Source organism: Amborella trichopoda, chromosome 13 (genome assembly GCF_054954075.1).
Source record: "Amborella trichopoda isolate Santa Cruz 75 chromosome 13, AtrichopodaSantaCruz75HAP2 v2.0, whole genome shotgun sequence".
In the NCBI taxonomy this organism is placed as follows: Eukaryota; Viridiplantae; Streptophyta; class Magnoliopsida; order Amborellales; family Amborellaceae; genus Amborella; species Amborella trichopoda.
The window spans coordinates 13,987,759-14,004,904 of NC_142348.1; the positions used below are offsets into that span (position 1 = coordinate 13,987,759).

At 41.6% G+C, this 17,146-nt stretch overlaps 1 protein-coding gene across 13 annotated transcripts in view; it reads right to left on the reverse strand.

Moving 5' to 3' along the window:
• PDE194 (formyltransferase) overlaps nucleotides 1-17,146 on the reverse strand; it is a 49,828-nt gene that overhangs the window by 10,336 nt on the left and 22,346 nt on the right. For 4 of the 13 annotated variants that reach the window (XR_016047023.1, XR_016047022.1, XM_020667813.2 and 1 more), the window contains 3 exons: nucleotides 13,651-13,721; nucleotides 13,428-13,532; nucleotides 10,181-10,214 (listed from right to left, as the gene is read on the reverse strand). Coding sequence is in view for 8 of the 13 variants with exons in the window: in XM_020667813.2 (XP_020523472.1) it covers nucleotides 10,181-10,214; nucleotides 13,428-13,532; nucleotides 13,651-13,721 (210 nt within the window). In the remaining 5 variants the exon portion in view is untranslated. Of the gene's footprint in view, nucleotides 1-10,180; nucleotides 10,215-12,748; nucleotides 13,154-13,329; nucleotides 13,533-13,650; nucleotides 13,722-14,034; nucleotides 14,085-14,188; nucleotides 14,264-14,403; nucleotides 14,525-17,146 lie in introns of those variants that run through there. The other 9 variants (XM_088855075.1, XM_088855078.1, XM_020667814.2 and 6 more) reach the window with 5 other exon arrangements.

Consider the following 17,146-nt stretch of genomic DNA (forward strand, 5'->3'; position numbering starts at 1 on the left):
AATACTTATATAGGTGGTATTTTTCGACAAAAAGAACACTTAGCCAGAATTTCTAGAAATATAAGAGCAAGCCCACAAGCTACCGACAATATAAAAAAGGAGATTAGAGAATATATGGATAGATTGAAAGCAGATAAAGAGAAGAAAAAAATGAAAAGAAAAGAATTACTTGATGATATGCAATTATTTGATGATGATATTGATGATGATGATGATGATATATCTGAAGTTGCAATGAGGCAAAAAGGTACTTGTACTCCAATCTCAAGAGAGAGGATTATAAATATTGGTGGTAGTGTTGAAAAAAGAACACCTCACTCTAAAAGGCCAATGGATGTTTTTTTCACCCCTAGCCTCGAAATTGTGGTTCAAGAGAGGAAGAAAAAAACAAAACAAACCGCAATTAAAAATAGATACAAGAAAAAACATAAGAAGTCGGAATGTAAGTGGATTGCAAAATGGATTTACATGGCCAGCATTCCTTTTAATACTATAACCCTCGATAGTTTTGCATGTATGGTCCAGGCAATTGGGCAATATGGCCTGGGACTTGTTCCTCCTTCACTACATAAGATTAGGGAGCGCTTATTGAAGGATGTTGTATTTGATATCAAGAAAATTTTGATTTCACAAAGAGAAGGGTGGGACAAATATGGGGCTACTATTATGTGTGAGGATTGGTCCGATGGGAAGTCGAGGGCATACATTAAATTTTTGGTCAACTGTCCAAGGTACTTTTTTCTGTTAAAGCCTGTTGACAGATCCAACAAGTCACATGATGCTACATAATTATGTGGCTTGATGGATGAAATCGTAGAGTTTGCTTGAGAGAAAAATGTGATACAAATTGTAACTGACTATGGTGCCAATTATGCTGCAACAGGGCATTTCTTGACTTTGAAAAGGACGCATATGTTTTGACAACTCTTTGTGTTAATCTTATGCTTAAGGAAAAAGGCACAACATCTTTATTTAGTGGGGTGATTTCAAGAGCTATGTTTGTTGTTGGATTTATTTACAATCACACCATGGTCCTAAGCATGAAAAGGTCTTTTATAAAGAAGAGAGAATTAGTGAGACCGGGTATCACTAGATTTGCCACATCATTTCTCACTCTTCAAAGCCCAGCCAAGCAAAGAAATGCCTTGAGGACCATGTTTGCTTAAGAGTAATGAAGTCAAAGTAAATGGTCAAAGCATAAAAATAGGAGAAAGGTTGAATAAATTATTTTCAATACATATTTTTGGAGTCAAACAATTCTTGCATTGGAGGTGGCTCACCCTTTAATGAGAGTGCTTCGACTGGTTGATGGTGATGTGAAGCCCGTCATGGGCTACATACATGAGGCAATGACTAGGGCAAGAGCAGAGATAAAAAGTGTTTTAAAGGATGATGAAAATAAGCGCAAGGCTATACTTGAAATTATTGATAGGAGATGGGATACCCAGCTTCACAGGCACCTCCATTCAACCGGTTACTTTTTAAACCCATCTCTTCACTACAAGCACCCATACATTGAGTCAGATCGTGTAATAAATGGTCGGTTTTTAGATGTCCTTGAGAGGTTGGTGCCTGACAAAGATATCCAGGATGAGATCTAGAGCGATGAATTGATTAAGTTCAAGTTAAGCTTGGGAACTTTGGGAGAGAGATTGCTACTCGAAATCTACAGATCCAGATAAAAGCCAAAAGTACCCTTACATGTCCATGACTTTACATATAGTTCCATTGTTTATTTGTTTACCCTTAATTTTTATAATCTAAATTATAAAATATTATACAACTACATAGTGGGCATTATATGGAAGTAAGACACCAAATCTACAACGTCTCGCTATTCGAGTGTTGATTCTAACATGTAGCTCATCTGGTTGTAAACGCAATTGGAGTGCATTTGAGCATGTAAGTCCTTAACTCCTTTTCCTTGATCCTTATTTCTTGAATTTCAATTTCAAATTTTCTAATATAAAATCAAATTTATCTAAGTTCAATTTTCTACCACAACTCCATACCAAAAAAAGAAATAGGTTGAGGAAGAGGTATCAAAATCGCATGAAGCTCAACCCTATTCAATTGTATGAAGTTGATGGTGATTCTATAAGTGAGTTGACCATGGATCCAAGACTAGAGCGTGTGTTTGAGGCTGAGGATCTTACATGGCTCGATGTCGAGCTAGCAACAAAGGGCTAATGAAGAAAATCGACCCAACACTAAAGCACAAAGCAGTAGAGGAGTTGGGTTTAATCACACTCGCACATCAGCTCTAGAGGTCGAGGAGGATGCTGCTGACTAAGAGGAGACTGAGGAAGAAGAATACGTGGAGGTTGCCAAGGATGATATTGATGATGCACATGACAACTCTCAAGATGACTTCTCTGATTAATATTTAAAAAATTGACTTCAAAATTGACTCTCAAGATGACTTATATGATGAATGGATGATTGTATTAACTATTAACTCTTATTGAGCTTGACTTAAAAAATCTTTAGCCTTCATGGAGACAAACTTTTGGTTTGCAATATCACGATTTCGGAACTTTAAAGTTTGTAGTTGCAAATTTGTGCTTATGGTGGTTGATTATTTAATATTTTATGGTCTAGTTTAAAGTTTCTAGTTTACATCAGGGGATAGTGAATACAAAATCTCCGACAGCTAATATTTTTGGAGTTAATCATTAAACTAAAATACCTACTATCACATATATCACCTCTATATACTTTTTATGCATTCAACCTATTTTTTTATATTTTTTAGAATTCTTTATATTTATTGACCGTATCGTCGCGATGCACCCGCAGGTGAAGCCCCCCATGCGTCAACCCCTCTCTCAGCCAACAGAAGCTCAACCTCTGCCACTCATTCGGGCTCCCCCCCTAGTGGACTCCAATTTCATCAACGAGATGGAAAATGCCCAGGCCAATACTCCAAAGATCCTCAAGGTTATGGGTTTCAAAATCAACAACTCGCAGGAGGACATAAAAGCCTTCTTCAAATCGGATGCTTAGACCAGATTCAAAGTACGCGGAAAGGGTCAACAAGAGCTATCTAATCTGCGGTTTGAGGTCAATTACAACTTTGGGACTCCTTCCTCCCCCAAGGACCCTTCCTCTTCAATGGTCTCCCAGGGGCTCAAAACCCTTAGATGCTCTTCTCGACGCGTCTCTGCCTCCGAGCACTCCACATGAAGCTTTTAACATGGAATCTCAGGGGGCTACGAGACCCCCTCAAAAGCAGCTTGGTTCAAGCCTTTTGTTACGAATTCAACGAGAGAGGGATCATATAACAAGAGTATGAATGCCACCTTCTTTACCCTCATTCCCAAAGTGGAAAGGGCAGAAGAACTTATTAAGGACTTTAGACCCATCAACCTAATTAACAGCTCTTGCAAGATTTTGGCCAAGGCTCTAATCGAGGTGTTAGGATGGGTGATTTCCTCCTACCAGGGGGCCTTTGTGAAGGACCGACAAATAGTGGATGGAGCCTTGGTCGCACACGTGTTGATAGACGCAAGAATCAAATCCAAGACTCGGGGACTCCAAATCAAACTGGATTGGGAAAAAGCATATGACCATGTCGATTGGGAGATCTTGGACGAAACCCTCCACCACATAGGCTTCATATTCGGTGGCGCACATGGATTAAAGGGTGCATCCCTAATCCCTTTTTCTCTTTACTAATCAATGGTACACCCAAGGGCATTTTTCCTTCCCCAAGGGTCCTTAGACACGGGGACCCCCTATCCGCATTCCTCTTCGCTGTCGTCGCCGAGGTCTTTAGTAGATCCCTAGCCAAATTGTACCAACATGGTTTATTGGAAGTTTTTAATTTTAATAACGGAGGCCACCTCCAATATGTCGACAACACCTTAGTCTTTTTTGGGGCCTCCAAGCAGCAAGTCCACTCACGTCTCCTCTACCCCAAGTGTTCCGAGCAGGATACTAGCTTCAGGGTTAACATGGCCAAATCGAAAATGATTGGCGTTGCTATCGAGCTGTCAGCCACCCAGGTATTTGCCGACAAGTGGGGTTGTACCAGTGTTTTAAAATGCGGGATGCAGCCAAAAGTGGTGTGGGGGGCGATGCGGTGATGTGGCTCAATGCAGTCCGAATGCGGGTGCATCGCAGTGCTACGGTCAATAAATATAAAAAAGTTCTAAAAAATCTAAAAGAATGGGTTAATGCATAAAAAAAAAATAGAGGTGATATAAGTGATAGCAGGTATTTTATTTCTTTAATGATTAACTCCAAAAATATTAGCTGTCGAAGATTATGTATCCACTATCCCCTGATAGAAACTAGAAACTTGAAACTAACTTCATAAAACATTTAACAATCAACAACCATAAGCACAAATTTGCAACAACAAACTTTAAAAGTTATAAAATTGTGATACTACAAACCAAAAGTCCATGTCTCCATGAAGACTAAAGAGTTTTGAAGTCAAGCTCAAGAAGAGCTAATAATTAATACAATCATCCGTTCATGATAGATGTCATCTTGAGAGTCAATTTTGAAGTAGAGTTTTCAAATATTAATTAGAGAAGTCATCTTGAGAGTCGTCATGTGCATCATCAATATCATCATCGACGGCCTCCACGTATTATTCTTCCTCAGTCTCCTCTAAGTCAGCCTCCTCCTCCTCGACCTCTGGAGCTAATGTGAGAGTGAGACTAGACCCAGCTCCTCTACTCCTTTGTGCTCTAGTGTTAGGTCGATCTTCTGCATTAGCCCCTATTGCTAGCTCGACATCGAGCAATGTAAGCTCACCCTCAAACACACACTCTAGTCTTGGATCTGTGGTCCACTCACTTGTGGAATCACCATCAGCTTCATACAATTAAATAGGGTTGAACTTCATGCTATTTTGATACCTCTCCCTAAGCCGCTCATTATGTCGCACATAAACCAAATCATTCAACTTCTTCTGCTCCAGCCTATTTGTTTTTTTTGGTATGGAGCTGTGGTAGAAAATTAAAATTAGATAAATTAATTTTTAGAATAGAAATTTGAAATTGAAATTGAAATTCAAAAAGTAAGGATTAAGGAATGAGGAGTTAAGAACTTACATGCTCAAATGCACTCGAATTGCGTTCACAACCAGATGAGCTACATGTGAGATTCAATACTTGAATAGCGAGACGTTGTAGATTTGCTCGCTGCTATATAATGCCCACTATGAAGCTGTATAATATTTTATAATTTGGATTATAGATAAAACTAAGGGTAAAACAATGGAACTATACATAAAGTCATAGACAAGTAAGGGTACTTTTGGCCTTTACCTGGATCTATAGTGTCCCTATTTCGAGTAGCAATCTCTCTCCCAAAGTTTCCCAAGCCTAGCTTGAGCTTAATCAATTCATGGCTTTGGATCTCATCCTGGATATCTTTGTCAGGCACCAACCTCTCAAGCACATCTAAGAACCCACCATTTATTACATGATCTGACTCAATGGATGGGTGCTTGTGGTGAAGAGATAGGTTTAGAAAGTAGCCGGCTAAATGGAAGGGCATGTGAAGCTGGGTATCCCATCTCATATCAATAATTTCAAGTATAGCCTTAAGCTTATTTTCATCATCCTTTAAAACATTTTAAATCTCTGCTCTTACCCTAGTCATTGCCTCATGTATGTAGCCCATGGCAAGCTTCACACCACCATCAACCAGTTGAAGCACTCCCACTAAAGGGCGAGGCACCTCCAATGCAAGAATTATTTGACTCTAAAAAATTGTATTCAAAATAATTTGTTCAGCCTTTCTCCCATCCTTATGCTTTGACCATTTACTTTGACTCCATTGCTCTGAAGAAAACATGGTCCTCAAGGCACTTTTTTGCTTGGCTAGGCTTCAAAGAGTGCAAAATGACGTGGCAAATCTAGTGATACCCGGTCTCACTAATTCTCTCTTCTCTGTAAAAAAAGCGCATCATGCTTGAGACAATGGTGTGACTGTAAATAAATCCAACAACAAACATAGCTCTTGAAATCACCCCACTAAATAAAGATGTTGTACTCATTTCCTTAAGCATAAGATTAACACAATGAGCTGCACAAGGAGTCCAAAACATATGAGTCCTTTTCAAAGTCAAGAAATGCAAAGCGGCAACATAATTGGTACCATTGTCAAAGACAATTTGTGCTATAGTTTTCTCTCCAACAAACTCTACAATCTCATCCATCAAGCCACATAAGTATGTAGCATCATGTGACTTGCCTGATGCATTAACAGACGTCACAAAAAAAGTACTTGTTGGACAGTTAACCAAAAAATTAATGAATGCCCTCGACTTCCCATCGGACCAACCATCACACATGAAAGTCACCCCATATTTCTCCCACCCTTCTCTTTAAGAAATCAAAATTCTGCTGACATCAAATACAGCTTCTTCAATAAGGGCTCTCTAACCTCATGTAGTGGAGGAGGAACAAGTCCTGCGCCATGTTGCCCAATTGCCTGAACCATACATGCAAAACTATAGAGGGTAATAGTATTAAAAGGAATGTCGGCCATGTAATCCACTTTGAAATCCACTTACATACCGACTTCCTCTGTTCATTCTTGTATCTATTCCCAATTGTGGTTTGTTTTGTTTTTTTCTTCATCTCCTGAACCACAATTTCGGGGCTAGGCATAAAAAAACATTCATTGGCCCCTTAGAGAGAGGTGTTCTTTTTTCAACACTACCACCAATATTTATAATCCACTCTCTTGAGATTGGCGTACGAGTACCCCTTTGCCTGATTGCAACTTCAGATATATCAACATCATCATCATCATCATCATCATCAATATCATCATCAAATAATCGTATATCATCAAGTAATTCTTTTCTGTTCATTTTTTTCTTCTCTTTATCTTTCTTCAAGCTATCCATGTATTCTCTAATCTCCTTTTTTATATCGTCGGTAGCTTGTGGGCATGCTCTTACATTCCCAAAAATTCTGGCTAAATGTTCTTTTTGTTGAAAAATACCACCCACATAAGTATTTTTCACAGAGCATGCAAATCACAAAATTTCTATCTTCCGGATTTTTTGTTTGGCATATGTCCAAGCTAGATCCTTATCACTAGAAGATTGGGAAGAAGACATTACCCCAAAAAAAAGTATTACTGTAGAAGGAATAAAAAGTTACCAGTTCTTGAAGCCATGCTCGATTTCTTCATGGCCTTTAAAACCCCCGATTTCTTGTCACAAGTTCACCTAAACTTTCCCAAATCAACAACCAAAAGGTTCAAATCAATAACTAAGCATCAAACAATCCCCAAATCCAAGATCTCAACAAAAAAAATTTCTGCATATTTTTTTTTGCTCAATTTGATCCCAAAAAAGCCACAAAAGTGGCTGTAAATACTCGTTTAGGGGGTTTAATACCCCCCCAAACTATTTCCCCCAATTTTTGATGGTCAAAAAAACTATTTTTACCATCCCCGAGGGGCATAGTCGAAAATAAAAGTACGAAAAATTATGCTCCCATATGCGGGCAATGCGCTATGCGGCTCTGATGCACTCTGATGTGACGCATATGTGCCCGCATACCTACAAACTGCATATGAGGTCATTCCAAATGTGCTGCCCACCGCATACCACTTGATGCGGCTGCATATGCAACGATGCGGCCACATTTTAAAACACTAGGCTGTACGGTGAACAACCTCCCCTCTACCTATTTGGGCCTCCCCCTTTGTCACGGCAAGCCAAAACTTAGGCAATAGGGGCACGATATATATAGATATATATATATATATAGACAAATTCGACCATAAGCTAGCAACGTTGAAAGGTAGACTTATGTCCCCAGCTGGTAATAACCTTACCAAGGCCACTTTATCCAATGTCCCTATCTTCCAAATGTCCCTCTTCCACATGCCCGCCGTTGTTGCCTCACATCTGAAAAAGCTCATGCACAACTTCTTATGGGATAACGAAACCAAGAAATATCACCTCATTTCCTGAACCATAGTTCGTAAGCCTAAGTCACAGGGTGGCCTGGGCATGGGCATTCACTTTCTTATGTTCAACAATTTGGCATTACTGGGTAAATGGTGGTGGCGCCTGGCCACTCAAGAAGGCCACCTGTGGCAAGCCGTACTTATCCACAAATACCGTCTCCACCACCCACCTTGGCTCCCTCACAACACGCCCTACAATTCTTGTTTAGGAGCCCAGAGATCTTTCTTGCATTGCCTTTTCCCGCTCAAAGCAAACATTCACGTTCATGCAAGGGCGGGCAACAGCATCAACTTTGGACCTTTGGATTGGCCATACTCCCCTGAGAGACCTTTTTCCCAACCCTTTCCGGCCTAGCCAACGATGTCAATATCTCAGTGGAGGAGTCTTTCCAATTGATAGGCTCCACTCTCTCCTTGAACTCTAATTTCAGAAGATATATTCCGTTACAGAGGGGCTCAAGACTTCCTCCAAGCCTTAGCCCTCCTCCATTCCGTCCACCTTTCCCCTCATGAACAGGATAAAGTAATCTGATCCCTTACTGCGGATGGCTCTTTCTCAGTATCGTCCTTTTACAGGAAGCTACAATCCACTTTCCCAACCTCTACCCCCACCTCCTCAATAGTGGCCAGAGCCTGGAGGCCTTTCATTCCTCCCAAAATCCAACTCTTCAGTTGGATTTCCCTCTGCAAAAGGGTCCTAACGGTAGATCAATTGCAAAGAAGGGTATGATCACCCCCAATCGTTGTGTCATATGCATGGCAGATGAGGAAACAAATCCACACCTCTTCATCCACTGCAGTCTAGCCAGCAATCTGTGGAAGGACCTTCTCACACTCTTTCACTGGTCATGGGTCACCCCTAGGTCAATACCTCAATTTTTTGAATTTGCGAAGTTCCTTCCCTGGACTACTCCGGCATCTTACTATGGAAGGGCTCAATAGCAGCCACCCTATGGGTCATTTGGATTGAGTGCAACAACCACATTTTTTGAGGTCACTTCTTCTCAATCCATAATCAGATCCAAGGTCATTTTCTGGCTGCGAACCACAAGTACTTCAAGCACCTCCCAGCCTGGGACTTCTACCTCAACTGGCAATCACTCCTTTCTTTGAGGCCCAATGCCATTCCTCAATCGTCTCTTTGGAGACCTTCAGAACAGGGCAAAACTAAGCTCAACTTCAATGGCTGCTCGCTTGGCAACCCAAAACCAGCTGGTATTGGAGGCATCTTTAGAAACTACCAAGGACTACTCCTCTCTTCTTTCGATAGACCGATTGGCCGAGCCGGCTCCACCATGGCGGAAGCGCTGGCCATCTTGAAAGGGCTCAAACTCTTCAACCCCCAATGGAACACTGAACTTATTGTGGAAGGAGACTCTAGAAATGTCATCCTCTAGGCTTCGAGGGAGGCCACACCCCCGTGGAGACTAACCCACATGTTTAACGAGATTTTCGACATTTGCAGGCTCATTCTCGTTTCATAGATTCATACCTAGCGGAAGGCGAATCACATAGTATACGCACTCGCTAGAGAAGGCACAATAATGGCTGGAGACTAGATGCCTTTGGTTTTTGGGACTTTTTCGGTTTTGGATTTCTTAGCCTTCTTGCTATCAGAGTCACTGGATACACATTTTTTTGCCCTCACCACCCTCTTAGGGGTTTTTGTATAGAGCTCCCGTGTTTGTGGATAGCCCAATTTTTGATAGCTTGTACATCTTTACTTTATGCTTTAATACAATAGTAAACACGTTCAAAAAATAAATAAATAAAGACATGGATTTACAATGTCACAATCCATGCATGATCGTATTCCCTCATCGATTCAACCTCACTTGAGCATCTTTGATTTCCAACAATATATAAATGTTATAGACAATAATGCATATGTGTATATGCTCAAATATAGATATACATGGATATTTAACCTTATGATTGCACTTAAGAAAACAAAAATCCAAACCCACTAGCATTACAGTATAATTGCTAATAATTTATGCCAGATGCGACAAATTGATCAGCCTTTCCAAATACATGGCAAATGTTGTTCAAATCAATGGTCTGTTACAGTAACTTGTAAAAAATATTACTAGTTCCCACTGACCAATCAGAGCAGGTTTGAGATAAGAATTTAAACTGTACCTTAGTATAACTAACCAAAATTTTGGCTTGTCAAATATATCATGCATTTTAAATTATGTATGGTCATAAAAAGGGGAAAGTTGCATACCTCGATCAAAAAGTATTGAAAGCAACTCCGGTGCCTACACAGAATGGTTGCCCAGTAACGAGTAAAACATTTGTGTATCATCGTATAATTATCTTATAATCAAAGAAGCATGAATCAATAAAGTCAATAAGAGAGTTCTCAAATTTTAAGATAAATGCAGCACTGAAAGCCCAATCAAAAAGGCAAGCCGACTCCAGCAGTCTGGCTCATTTATCAAATGAAGTTATCGAGGTAGCTAATTTGTTAAAAAAAATATATACTCTAAATATTCTCACTTTGATAAATGTTGATGGAAGCATGTAGGCTACCTATTACTGTATCTGCTCATATCACATGATTACACAGTTCCATTAGGGTGCTACAGACATCTAACATGTTGAACTCAAGGTCTCAAGAAATCGAAGGATAAGAAAAGCAAGGGGACAACACATGTTTGAATATGGAGACACAACACATGTTTGAATATGGAGACACTAAAGACAAAAGAAAAATAAATTAGATCTTTGAAAATAAAACTTGACAATATTCAATTGGCCAACATGTAAGGTGCCCTGGTGATATTATGCAAGAACACCTGGTTAGAATAGCAAGGAATTCTTGAACAAAGCCCACTACCTTAAATCCATTAACCAAGGATTTTAGTACTAACCACTCATACAAAGTGCACTGATTTTGATACAGATTTATAATGATGGAATTTTAAATACCCAATAACACATTCATAGGACACATGCGCATGCACATGCACATGCATGCCTTTACCTGCTTAATTTGTGAAAGTACTTATGTTTGCACATGTGCATATAATATTCATGCATATTTCCATAATGGGACTGGATAATTCATCAAACCACATCCGACAACTACACAGAAAAATGGAGTGCCTAAGCACAAGAAATGCCACCTCTATGAAGTCACACACTCTTTCTAATCTGTTGAATGCATTTTTCTCGGTATTCTGTAACCCAGACGTAGTAGAAATGTTTGATTTGAAATGTGACATTCTACGAAGCAACTTTTTTTACAAATGTCAAGAGCCTTGCCATCCTCTCTCTCTCTCGGTCACCAGTCACAAGGTCTGGCCACCAGATTTGACCAGGCCTACATGAACTTCGATCACAATTAGAATGGGAAGTGCTACTTTAAGAAATGGTTATTTTCCTATTCATGTTACTTAGAATTATGGTTGGTAATACAAGGAAAAACTAAAGATACCCTAAAGCAAATCTCCCTCTCCCTTAGATCAAAGGACCCGAAGACTACATTAGAAAACCCATGCCCCTAGGAATGCCCTTTTTGCCTAAGAGACTCCTACCTCAAACCTAAACCTGAGGTTAATTCAAGTGGGTAGTTTTAGCAGGTTTACAGGTGTCAGTACCAAAAAGAGCCTCCTAAGGCAGAGTGCTAGTCGCTTGGGTGGCATATAGAATAGGTCATAAGTGTGTCCCGGTATTGACACAGCACACAGTATAAATAAATAAAATCCAATAGAAAATACAGCTGAAACGTCCCAATGGAGAGAAGTCTCTCTACACTAAAAAATGCAGCAAAACTACTCTCTAATCTCTTTACAAATTCTTAAATAGCCACTCTTTTAAACCCTAAATTATAATAAAACACCAAACTACGCCTCCTAGTTAATAAATTCCAAAAACTCCTCACCACCACTAAATAATATTAAAATTTTCAGAAATACCACTGTGGACAGTAATTCATGAACAGTACCCATGAATAGCAACTCATGAATAGTAAAAAAATAAATATTCATGATGATGTCAGCATGATATCAGCAGGACTGCAGCAGGTGTGAAGAATATATCATGCCTTTCCTAAAAGCAGACTGTAAAGCATGACCCTTATGAAAACTGGGACAAGGTAGAAACTTTAAAATGGAGGTTAACTTAACCAGGTCAAGCACCCCACGTGGAAGAAGCCGGACCAACCAGGTTATGTCCCTATTTTTTATGAGGCTGAACATGGTGAATGAAGAGTTAACAGATGGCAGTCGGCCAAACCTGAATAAGGACTGGGTCATGCATTCAAAATGAAGAATGCAACCTCCGCCATCCATTTTACCTTCCACAAAGCAGAGCGAGTGAAAAACATAACGAGCGTTTGAGGCCTGGAGTCAATGTGGGCTTAAACTTCTATTTTACAATGAGGGATAAGTGGGTTGTAAATAGAGCACAATGAAGGAGCCAAATGTTTAGTCTGCACCTCACACTTCCATAGGAAGGAAAAAAGTAGGAAATGTGAAAGGCTCCGTGGGCAATGAAGTCCTCATCTTTGTCAAAGGACTAAGCGGGATAGTACAACCTAACATTCCTTATGGCAAGTGCAACATGGGATTAGCAATATGTTGTTTAATGGAAAAAAGGCATAAGTCAAGGTTTGCCTCTACGAAAGCCAGGAGGGGAGGGAAGAGAAAACAAATCGGTTTTTCAAAGAGACACAAGAGTCCACAAAAGAGTAGAGTACAAATCAGTTTTTCAAAGAGGTGCAAGAGCCCACAAAAGAGCAGAGTAATAATGATGTAAGATAAACCATTAGCAAGGATGGTGTTGGCACCTTCTCAAAGCAGGAGGAATGAAGAGTTTACTACCCCATACTTCAAAGGCCAAAAGTCGCATAGCTCAATGCTCGAAGTAGGCAACTTACTGGATGTGTGATTGCATCATTCCAATTGGCCAACACGTAGTGGATAGTTATAGGTGCATTGAATATGCGGGATATCGCAAAGTATCCTGCGAGGTTGGGATTTCAGAAATTTCTTTGAAAAGTAAGGGCATCAATCCCACTCCTCAGGCAATGTTAATTGTGGGGTTCAGGGTACTGAATTCGGGCATATTCTGCTTGGCACTTTAAGGGTTTGAAAATTTCCTTTGCAGGTACTTGGTGAGTCATCCAAAAGTCAAGGATCTAAACTTATGAGCTTAGGAATCATCTTGTATCTTCCACAACTTTGAAACCAAACTGTAAATATAAGTGACAACGTCCATGAGAACCACTTATAGGAGAGAACTCAGATTTTTATGATCATTCATAAATAATAGAAAAATTAACTCAAGCGACGTGTGTGTGTGTGCATTATCATATAATACAAAAATATCTACATACACACAACCATGTGTTTATATTTTTAATATAACCTGGTCAAGGCTATAACTTTTCACTCATGTCTGCTAATTTTTGCACTTGATGAATCCGCAATAATGTCTATGTCCATATTTCATGGAAGGGAAGGTACTTTGATGCAATCATCAACTTGAAATTTTTCAAATGCAATAATTGGTCCAGCATCCAAGGCCCGAACTGTATATACAAGTGACACTCCAGTTTCTTTGGCATCATCCTGTATCCAACAAAGCCAAAATCAAATTTTCTGACAAAATAACTCACACACTAAAAATTGGAAACAAGAATAAGATAGATCAAAATCTTTTGTATTTAAAACCAAGCAGAAACTGAACTTGTAATGCTCGTTGAACAGGTGCAGCTCCACGATAGAGGGGCAGCAAACTAGGATGTATATTGACAATGCCTGATAGAATCGAGTATCAAGATTTCAATTTCAAACATGAGAAAAAATTTCAATAAGCAATATGAATTATACAACATTAAAACATTTGTAGACACTAGAAAGAAAGAAATTATTATTATGGATGAAATTCCCTTGGAACATTACTTGCTTTGGGTTAGATACATGATAGTAACCAACTTAGCCAACTCTAACTGCTTGATCTATTAAGGCTGACTAAGGTTATGGCACCGGTGATGCCCATTATAGATTGAGCCAAAGAAAAGTTTAAAGTCATCTATCTGACAAAGGGGGAAAAAAACGAAAGACAACTTACACAAAAAACATTCTATGTCCTCATCAGGATTCAAGATAATGTTCTGTATACTGCAAAAGAAATCATTTTAAATGGTCAAGATTTTAGAAAATGCAAGGCAGATGGATGTGGAAACCAACCCACACCTCTTCATCCATTGCCGAGTCGCTTTTACCTTGTGGGGCCTACTGCTCCAACTCTTCGAATGGGTGTGGGTAGCGCCCTCCTCCATCTCACAAAAAACATTTCTCTGTCCTCATCAGGATTCAAGATAATGTTATGTATATCGCAAAAGAAATCATTTTAAATTGTCAAGACTTTAGAAAATGAAAGCTAGACGGATGTGGAAACCAACCCACACCTCTTCATCCATTGCCAAGTCGCATTTACCTTGTGGGGCCCACTGCTCCAACTCTTCGGATGGGTGTGGGTAGCCCCTCCTGCAGCGCACAACTCATTGAGGCCTTCTTCTCTTCTCCCTGGACCAAACAAGAGATCTTCCTATGGAAAGCCGTTAGTCGTTGCCATCCTCTGGGTCATCTAGTTGGAGACAACAGTCGGATCTTTAGAGGAGAATCTTCCACCATTCAGGCCATGTTTCATACGGTAACATCCCTAGTCACTTTCCGGGCCAAAAGCAAAAAGTCATTCCAGCACTACTCCTTCTCGGATTTCCATCTTAATTGGAGAAACCTGTTGTCCCTTTGATCAGAAAGGATCTCTCGTTCCTCTTTATGGAAACCACATGAGCCGGGCCAAGTGAAGCTCAACTTTGATAGCTGCTCCCTTGGCAACCCGAGCTCTACTGGAATAGGGGGCTCATTCAGAAATTCCAATGGCTACACCATTCTTTCCTTTGCTCTCTTCGTCCGACCTACCAACTCCTCCGTGGCCGAAGCTCTGGCTTCCTCGTTGGTTTTTGCAAATTCAATCCCGCTTGGAGTAGCTCCCTCGTAATAGAAGGCAACTCCAAAAATGTCAAAAAATGGCCTCGCAGATTGTCACCTTATCCATGGAGACTGGCTCGCATTTTTTACGAAATCTTTCACATTTGCAAGGATAAATCCATGGCCTATCGGCATATTTGGCGAGAGTCAATTGCAGTAGCCGACACCCTAGCTAAAGCAGGAGCCTCTTAAAAGATCATCACAGAGTCTTTCTAGCACCTTTTTTAGATATAAACATCCATCGTATCTCTTTTTCTATTTATGCTAGTATAGCATTTTTTGGACCCTTTAGGGGTTTTGTACAGGTTCTCCCACCTTAAGGGAGCCCCATTTTTAGTACCTTCTATACAACTCTTTGCAACACAAGAAAAAATTCAGATGAAAAAACTTTCCTCCCCTATCCCCTCCCTCCTACCCTCTCGACACTATTACGCAAGTAAGCGTCGTCCTGCTCTTCCGATGCATCATCCCCCCTTTCTGCCCCATCTCCCGCGTAGCTGGAATGAAATCTACGACCTTTACCCTAAACCCCCTCCTCCGCCTCCCTCTTACTCTATTTCTTTGTTCCCCGCCTCCTTCAGGGCATCTTTCTCTTAGGTTACTGCCTCGCGTAAGCCTAACTCTTCCCTCCCCCTGAACCCACCTCTGAAACTACCTGAGATCCCCCCTATTGTGGTTAGGTCCCCTCTCACATCTTTTTGTATCCCTGTCCCAAAGGTCGATGTTGCGAAGACCAACCCCAAACTCCTTGCATCCATAATAGGAAGGTCCTACCCTGCTCGGCATAATGTTAGAGGAATTGAAAAGGCCACGCAGAAACACTGGGGGGAACCCAATCTCAATTGCAGGCGCCTTTCCAACAGTGATTTCCTCCTCTCCTTTCCCTCTTCTTCTGGTGCTAGCCTTGCACTTCAAAGCTCTTCCCCCTTCACCTTCTTCGGCGAACGATGTGACCTGCGGGCCCGGTCACCTTCCAAAGGGTCTTTCCCTAAGCAGCGTGTTTGGCTTACCATCGACGACATCCCCCTGCACGTCTGGCCCCCTATTACGTTCCAGAGCCTCGCTACTGGGTGTGGATCTTTCGTGTCCACCCATTGGATTTCACTTGAAACTCTCCCTCTGGCAACAATTCGTGTCCTCATTGAAACGCTGGACCCCAGTACCATTCCTAGCTTGCTGTGCTTAGAGGTTGGCGAGCTTTTCTACCCCATTTCGACCTCTTGGTCGTTTGCCTCTCCCCCTTCCCCTCATTTCCTTGCCAATAAGGATCCGCCTGCGCCCTCAGTTGCTCAACCTGACTCTTGGACTCTGGTAGAGAAGAAATCCCATCGACGCTCCAGACATCCTAGGTCTCTTGCTTTGGTGGGGGTCAAAGACTGCCAACCTCCAATCCCTCCTCCTCCGTCTGCACCTAAACTCTCTGCGCCGGCCCCCCTAGCTCTGCCGCACTTAGCCCCTTCCACCTCTGGCCTGCGCCACGTCAAAGAGCCCTCTCCTCCTCAGGTCGACTCCCTGACCCGGGCAAATCTAACTCGAAATCCCCTCCCCCCTGGACGACCCCCCTCAGTAACCGCCTTCTGTGCCCACCCCTCCGGAGTACCCGTGCTAGCTTACTGAGCCCCTTCCTGCCTCGTTCTCTCCAGCTGTCCCTTCAGCCCACGCATCACAAGCTCCCCCCTCCGGCCTGTCGACAAATCCTGCCACTCTCCTGAAAGCACCGTCTTCTTGTGTGGCCCCTTACCACTTTTCTCCCTTTCGTGCCTCCTTGGCCCACCTCTTACCTACCCCCCTCTCTGTTCTCCCCCCCTTTCGAAACGTGGCTTTTGCCACTGCCTTAGATCTCTCTCCCCTTCAGTCTATCTGCCTTCTTAAGCCCAATAAGGATGGCCCGAAGGACCCGCTCACCTCTTCCCAACTTGCTTCGGCCCCGGGTCCCCTTTTGCTACCTGGCCCGACTGCCTCTTCGGTCTTGTCGGTCCCTTTTTTCGTACTTCCTTGCCCCCTTCACACGTGTGAGCATGGCTTCCCCACTGGCGACCCTTCGATCAACAAGGATCTCTCGTTCCTCTTTATGGAGACCACCTGAGCCAGGCCAAGTGAAGCTCAACTTAGATGGCTGCTCCCTTGGCAACTCGAACTCTAATGGAATAGGGGGCTCATTTAGAAATTCCAATGGCTACACCATT